The sequence below is a fragment of the Oncorhynchus gorbuscha genome, linkage group LG11 (genome assembly GCF_021184085.1).
Source record: "Oncorhynchus gorbuscha isolate QuinsamMale2020 ecotype Even-year linkage group LG11, OgorEven_v1.0, whole genome shotgun sequence".
Taxonomy (NCBI): Eukaryota; Metazoa; Chordata; class Actinopteri; order Salmoniformes; family Salmonidae; genus Oncorhynchus; species Oncorhynchus gorbuscha.
The window spans coordinates 17,514,584-17,522,995 of record NC_060183.1 but is presented as its reverse complement, the minus strand read 5'-3'; the positions used below and the strand labels follow the sequence as shown (position 1 = coordinate 17,522,995).

General features: G+C 45.0%; 1 protein-coding gene across 4 annotated transcripts in view; it reads right to left on the bottom strand.

The window, feature by feature from the left end:
• Positions 1-4,874: 4,874 nt before the first annotated feature.
• LOC124048190 (pleckstrin homology domain-containing family A member 1-like) overlaps positions 4,875-8,412 on the bottom strand; it is a 46,240-nt gene continuing 42,702 nt past the window's right edge. For 3 of the 4 annotated variants that reach the window (XM_046368715.1, XM_046368713.1, XM_046368714.1), the window contains one exon: positions 4,875-6,999. In XM_046368715.1, coding sequence (XP_046224671.1) covers positions 6,756-6,999 — 244 coding nt within the window. In that variant the 3' untranslated portion in view covers positions 4,875-6,755. The remainder of the gene's footprint in view (positions 7,000-8,412) is intronic. The other variant, XM_046368716.1, reaches the window with a different exon arrangement.

Here is an 8,412-nt window from a genome sequence, read left to right as displayed (position 1 = left end):
GAGGGACAAGACACTATGAATGTCTTATATCAGCCAGGGGGAGGTCATTTCAGCATGGTTAAATTGCAATTCTCTATAATTAAGTAATACGGCCAGAGGGGGTGTGGTATATGGCCAATATACCACTGTTTTCAGCCAATCAGAATTCAGGGCTCAAACCATCCAGTTTATAATGATATTTCTGCCAGCCGAGACACCACAAGCAGAACAAACAGGGTTTTGACTTGAAGTATTTGGTATTTTACTAGAATCCCCAGTAGCAGCAGCTACTCTTCCTGAGGTCCACACAAAACATGAAACATAATACAGAACATCATTAGACAAGAACAGCTCAAGGACAGAACTACATACATTTTTAAAAAGACACACGTAGCCTACATATCAATGCATACCCACAAACTATCTAGGTCAAATAGGGGAGAGGCGTTGTGCCGCGAGGTGTTGCTTTATCTGCTTTTTAAAACCAGGTTTGCTGTTTATTTGAGCAATATGAGATAGAAGGAAGTTCCATGCAAAAAGGACTCTATATAATACTGTACATTTTCTTGAATTTGTTTCTGGATTTGGGGACAATGAAAAGACCCCTGGTGGCATGTCTGGTGAGATAAGTGTGTGTGTCAGAGCTGTGTGTAAGTTGACTATGCAAACAATTTAGGATTTTCAACACAATGCTTCTTATAAAAAGAAGAAGTGATGCAGTCAGTCTCTCCTCAACTCTTAGCCAAGAGACACTGGCAGCATAGTATTTATATCAGCCCTCTGATTACAATTAAGAGCAAAATGTGCCTCTCTGTCCTGGGCCAGCTGCAGCTTAACTAGGTCTTTCCTTGCAGCACTGGACCACATGACTGGACAATAATCAATATTAGACTAAACTAGAGCCTGCCTTGCTTTTTGGAGTGTGGTGTCAAAAACAGTTATCTCGTTCCCCACCCTTGTCCAGGACATATCCTGTTCACCCTCCACGTTCCTGATGCATGCCATGCTGCTGCAAGTGCTACAGTACATCCCCATTACAGCTGAGAAACAAGAACCACCAGCAGTTTGAGGGAGAAAGATGTACAGTAATACTGCATCCAGGTGCTGGATGTCAAAGAAAGCCACATTAGCCACAAGAGACAATGTTCTTTACTTGATTAAAATCTGACCACAACACTCCTAATCGTCATTGTCCTGTCCCCAAAATATATTGGCAGTGGTTGGGGGTGTTGGTTAACCACAGCTGGCTGTAGAGAGCCATCTTTCTGTGGGAACACATTGTTCTTGATCCTGAACCGTACTAGTGGGCAAAAGATCCAGCTGAGCTCTACCATTTATCTTATTAGGTGCTGAAGTGTTGCTGGTCTATTAAATTGATTAAGAAGCTTCTACCAAGTGCTGACGAAGCAAATGTAGTTATTTCTTATGGAAGTGAGTCTAAAGTTGCACAGGGAGACAGCAGTGCAGTTGGAAGTTTATAAGTTTGTGTTGCTCTTAGCCAGAGCAATTAGGGTTAAGTGCCTTGCTCATGGGCACAAACAGATTTTTCACTGAGTTGGCTTTGGGATTCGAACCAGTGACCTTTTTGTTTACTACCCCAAAGCTCTTAACTGCTAGGCTACCTGCTACCCGCTAGGCTACCTGCTACCCGCTAGGCTACCTGCTACCCGCTAGGCTACCTGCTACCCGCTAGTCTAACTACCCATCCGCTAGGCTAACTACCCACCCGCTAGGCTACCTACCACCTGCTAGGCTACCTGCCACCCAATAGGCTACCTGCCACCCAATAGGCTAACTACCCACCCGCTAGGCTACCTGCCACCCAATAGGCTACCTGCTACCCACTAGGCTACCTGCTACCCGCTAGGCTACCTGCTACCCACTAGGCTACCTACCACCTGCTAGGCTACCTGCCACCCAATAGGCTAACTACCCACAAGGCTAACTACCCACCCGCTAGGCTACCTACCACCTGCTAGGCTACCTGCCACCCAATAGGCTAACTACCCACAAGGCTAACTACCCACCCGCTAGACTACCTGACATTGTTGCCAAACTTACATCATCTCTTGTAACATTTATTGTTCACTTTCAATTTAATCTGGGAGTGCTTATTATTTTTACAGCAGGAAATAAGTAATACATGTGGGGGGAATTAAGTTAATTGCAGCAATGCAATGACAGAGTGGAGAGTTTACCATTTCAGGATAATTGAACTACTCTGTTTTGTTTTATACATTATTTTGGTGGTGGGGGATTTGGGCTGTTTGTGTCTTTCTCCTAATTTGAATCATGGGAGATGTGAAAAAAGAAACTGGAAGCCAGGCATGCAAAGCAGTGATTGGTTGAGCAGGAAACGTCTAATAATAATGATGATAATAATAACACATTTAATAACATAATAACACACTTTATATAGTGCTTATCAAGGATCCACAGTTGCTTATGTCACATATACTGTAATGCATGGAGTTTCTCAGAACCAGTCTAATGCATATATTTCTGAAAAAGATGTAGAAGTATATCTATAATATTCAGTTGCACTTTTGCACCATTACATTGGAACACACACACACACACACACACACACACACACACACACACACACACACACACACACACACACACACACACACACACACACACACACACACACACACACACACACACACACACACACAACACACACACACACACACACACACACACACACACACACACACACACACACACACACACACACACACACACACACACACACACACACACACACACACACACACACACACACACACACACACACACACACACACACACACACACACACACACAAATAACTGTGGTTACTCAACATATTCTGGCACAGCGATGAATCGATGAGGGAGGGAGGGAAGCTTCCTGTGTTCTCTGGCTGTGCAGATGTTAGGCTCAAACCACTCCCTCAGTGAGGTCTCCATTAGGCACCCAGAACCAGTGTGGAGAAAGCCTCAGCACCCCAGAAAAATGAGGATGATCTAGAGCTGGACCCAGCCATTGATAGGCACTGGGTTGGACCATGGAGGCTCTGCTTTGGTTACAGAGTTCTTCCAGCTGTTTATGTTATCCTCAACTCACTTAGAGGCCTCCGTTAGGGGCCATGTCATCATTGCTGACATCATCACTTCCCGGCACAGGCCCTGGGATCAGAACACACCTGATGCGTACAACTGACCCTGACAGCCAAGGGCCAGCAGAACAGACCTGGGATCAGTGGTCAGAGACCTGCGGTCTTCGCAGCATCATTACACTGTGGTGTCCAGCCTGCATGTCTAGGTCCCTAGTTCCCCATGTCCTGACCAAGGTCAACTGTATTCACTGCAGTCATCAATATAGATAGATTTCCCAGAGGTTTCTTTCCAGTTTGTGTTCTTCAGAGTGACACTATCTGACAATACAAGCCCATTAAGTGTGAACTTACGAGATCGAATGAAGCACTACGAATGTCCCTTTGAATCAAAGTCAGAGTTATTTAAACATGAACTCAACAATGGAGACAGATACCAATGGTTAGGTCCTGAATCTAATTTGCTGCAACAACAAGCACTGGCTGAACTCATTCCCTCCCAGTAACATCCAAACTCTCGGAAACCTGTTCCAATATGTTTAAGCAGTTTGTTATTTCTGTGTTTTTATTGGAAGTATGTTTGTTTAACGAGACTCAAATGGGAGCAGAAGAGGAGTGCCATTTTGTTCCCAATCCAAACAAGAGCTTCAGAGCAGGATTTCTTTCATTATACCTACGCATCATAACATTGTGACCATGAGTCATGCCTGGCCTGCTCCGAGGGCACAATGTATTCCAGCTGGTTTTTCCTACGAGAAACCAGGGGCCTCTCAGTCACAACAGACAGCTCTCGCCAACTGCTCAGTGTGAGGGACAGGCCATCTCCAGGTTTAGGCAAAGTTTTGTGGACGACTTTCCCTCAGATCTCTATGGGCCCTTGTCAAACTATATAGGGCATTTTTTTATTTTTAAATAGAACTTTTATTTAACTAGGGAAGTCAGTTGAGAACAAATTCTTATTTACAATGATAGTCTAGGAACAGTGGGTTAACTGCCTTGTTCAGGGGAAGAACAAAATATTTTCACCTTGTCAGCTCAGGGATTCGATCAAGCAACCTTTCAGTTACTGGCCCAACGCTCTAACCACTAGGCTACCTGCCACCGCGAATGGGCTGCCATTCTGGATGCAACCTTAGGGGTAATGATGTCGCCGTAATCATTCATACCGATAGGATTCACATTAAGACCACAGTGTGTAGTTCAGAAGACCAAACAGTGGTGAATGAGATAGATATTTACTAAATATTTAGATGTATTCACTCTCCATGGGGTCGGTAGAAAGCGGATTCTTCCGGTTTTCAGGGATACAGTATTTTCAACCTTACTTCCGTTTCTCCTAAAAAACGGATGTCGGGATGCCGCTCAGGCGTTTTTAAAAAAGTCTGCTGCGTTAGGTTAAGATGTATTAATAATACAAATATTTCCAACTGACAGTAAACCTCTATCAACCATCTCAGTTGACCATAGATGCCTATAAACAATGCCAATAGATGGCGCTAGAACCCTGCTTTGCCGGGTTCTTTCCTATGGTCTTACCAGGCATTGAAATGGCAACTGTTGACGCTGTAAATTGGTGACACCTCTAAATGCAATCTAGTTACACACTTGAAAATGTGGAGTTACAAAAGAACATAGCAGACATTGTATTGAATGCAATAAAAATATTTGATCAAATAAGGACATGTAGTTATTTCCTTCAGCAGCACATGGTGTCAATCTACAGCCAACACAAAAATTACACTATTTACATGACTTGAGTCAAATCAAACATGAAGCAAACAGTCACACCAACTTGAATCCATTGATTTATTTTCAAACTCCACTTAATAAATAATGCACACGATTTAAGAACATCAGGTACACAATTAAAAGGGTTAAAATAGCTTCTTGTTGTTTTTTTTCCTCTATAGAAAGAACGCAGGCACTTTAGCAGCTGTTACAGTAAGAGTTGCGCAACACAGTAAAAACAGGAAGAGCACACAGCTGAGGCCAAAGGTCAAACCCTCCTCCCGTCTTCCACCATATTGGCAATGCAGGTACCCTATGTCTCCCCCACAGACACACAAACAAACCGTCACAGCATTGAGAAAAGTAGTACAGTACTCATACAGTAGAAAAGAGAAGAGGATGTTGAAGAAACACCCATAAAACAGATCAAGTGTAGTGGGCAGACTATCTGCCCAAATTGTATCCACAAAGTGCCAGTTAAAAGGCCCTACCCACAGGCCTATAAATGTACTGTAACTGTGCATATCTGTCCTCCTGAGGGAGAAGTAACTATACAAATGCATGCTCACGTTGACAGGCACATAACATTACAGTTCAGGACTTACATTTGGCAAAACACATAGGTGTGACAGTGTGTGTGTGTGTGTGTGTGTGTGTGTGTGTGTGTGTGTGTGTGTGTGTGTGTGTGTGTGTGTGTGTGTGTGTGTGTGTGTGTGTGTGTGTGTGTGTGTGTGTGTGTGTGTGTGTGTGTGTGTATGACTGATTGAGAGAGAAAGAGAGAGTCTGAACGAACACAACAGGTGTAACTTTCATTAGAACATAAGGACTCAGAGCATTTCTAAAGGATTACTGAAAACATAAATATACACAAGACCCACTCACTCCAAAAAACACCTGAAAGCAAGAATGGCGCATGGAATTTCGACAGGTTATTTTTAAGATTCTGGTTCCATATTTCATCGGGTGCTTCCATAACGGCATGCTTTGGATAAAAACTAAATGGTCTGCTTAAAATCAAATATATTTAACATCTTAAAAGTACATACAAATTTAAACCATTGTGTGTATGAGTGGGGTTGTCTCATTGTCGACAGTTAACACATTTTTAGTTTACATAACTGTCAATAAAAATAACATCTAGCGCCTCTTTAAATGAGGCCCAACAACCCTGATAACAGTAAATCACGTGATGTCAGGGAGGAGGAGGAGAAGGTGGAGAAACGTGAGCAGTGAGTTTCTCAGCAGAGGAAGTCAAATCAGTATCCTCTTTAGCCAATGGACAGGGAATGATGTTATTGAATCATACCACACAATGCCAACAAGAGAGAAAGAGCAACACCCAACAGAAATATCAACAACGAAAGAGAAAGAGCAACACCCAACAGAAATATCAACAACGAAAGACACTGAACTAAAACCAAACACCTGACGAGGTCTCCTTGCCCTGACACATCACACCATTGGCTGTGTTAAGAGAAGCTCTCGATACAGGGGTAGAGTAGACGATCACCAATCACAACCAGGGACCACTTCCCGTCTTCCTGAGGGCCAGGTCGGTTCTGATTGGTTCAGCTCCATTTTTTGGTAACTTCTGATTGGCTTTCCAATTGTCGTTGGTGATAACTGTCCAGTCCGCTTTGTGTCAGTATGAATCCACCTGCATCCACATCCAATGAGCAGGTTCTGTGCATGGGGAGTGAAGGTCAGGTGGTGGAGGGAATAGGGGAGTGGGGTTATGGGTGAGAGCTTGCGGTGTCCTATGAGGCAGGGGTTAGGGGTCAAAGGTCAGGAGTTAGACTAGAGGCTCACACCTGGCTGACATGCAGGTCTGAGTCCTCGAAGCTGAGGGTGGAGATTTCCGGTTGGTCGCCCTCTACTTCGCTGCGCCGTCTCCATGGCGACAGGTCCTCCCGGTCGGCGTTGGTGTGGTACAGGGACGAGGCGCTCACTTGGACAGGCGGGGGGTCTCCTGGAGGGAGAGGCGGGAGCGGGGTGGTGCCCCCGGGTGGCCTCGCCAGGGCAGCAGGCCCATGAAGTCCTGGCTGTCCCAGGTAAGGGCCCGGGCCCCCCTGGGGCTGGGGGTAGGGTGGCTCTGCCTGGACTGGCGAGCGAGGGGCGGGTGGTCCCCCGTGGTTGCTGCTGCAGTAGAAGCTGGAAGGGATGCTGGTGGTAGAGTGGTCGCTGTGCTCCTGCATAGTGTAGGAGAGGGAGGGGTTGAGGGAACAGACGGAGGACGGGGACAAAGTCACTCAGATTCAGAAGCACTGGACGCAGGGGACTCAGTCAGGTCAGTCACAGTGCTGTAGTGAGGGCAGTGGCACAGGGTGGCAGGGCAGGGCAGCAGCAGCAGTAGTAATAGTAGTAATAGTAGTAGTATCTACAGTGGTGCTGGTGCAAAGGGTTACAGTAGTGGAAGCAGGAGTGAAACAAAGGCAGCAGATGTAGTTGGAGGAAGAGGAAGCAGAATAGCAGCAGCAGCAGAAGGGATGGTACAGTAGAGCTCACTTGGGGAATGTTAGTAACTCACTGTCACATTTTAATCTCTGAAAAACACGACAGGGAGAAAAGACACAACAACGAAAACAGACGCCCAAAAGTTAGTGAAAAGATGACCAGTTACAGCGAGCGAAAAAACTGTTTAGGAGTATCTAGTTTTAGCAAGGGCGTGAAAATAGTAGATGATGAGGAAGTGATAGATGGAAAAAGTGACACAGCACGAGAATCCAGGAAAAATGGGCAGAGGGATGACATTTAGAATAGATGGGTAGAGCTCAGAGAACATAAGTATGTGTTGAAGGGGTGGGGTGCATGAGGACATGTTGACATGAAGTCACAGTATTACTGGGTCATTAGAGAACATGAGAGGCTTCAAACTACTAGACATCACAGGAGGCTGGTGGCACCTTAAATGGGGAGCACGGGCTATACGGAATGGTATAGTAATGGCTGGAACGGAATCAATGGAATCGAACTCCATGTGGTTTCCATGTGTCTGTTGCCATTCTATTCACTTCATTTCAGCCAATACTATGAGCCGTCCTCCCCTTAGCAGCCAGTGCTAGTAACAAGAGACTCTAAAAGCAATGTGGCAATGTTAAAAAGTCTCAAAGTTGGCAAGTGTAAGATGTTGAAGCCAATGAATGAATGAATGAATGAATGAATGAATATATAATGGTCAACCTTGAGGATTGCTGTGTGTGTTTCTAGGAGAGGTGGGGGAACATGCATCACCAGACCGAGCTAGCAGCTACCAGACCTAGCTAGCAGCTATTAGACCTAGCTAGCAGCTACCAGACCTAGCTAGCAGCTACCAGACCTAGCTAGCAGCTATTAGACCTAGTTAGCAGCTACCAGACCTAGCTAGCAGCTACCGGTAACTGTACTACAGGCTACTTCACTACAGCTTCCCAAGCTACATTGGAACCCAGTGACGCAAGACGGTTCTATATGGAATAATTTCTTGCACAAGGAGGCCAGATGACTGTATTATCTGTATAAAGGAACAGACATGCAGACTGGAGGTCACAAAATCAGTTATAAATGCATTAAAGTGGGATTTTTCTATTCAACTAGGCAAGTCAGTTAAGAACAAATTCTTATTT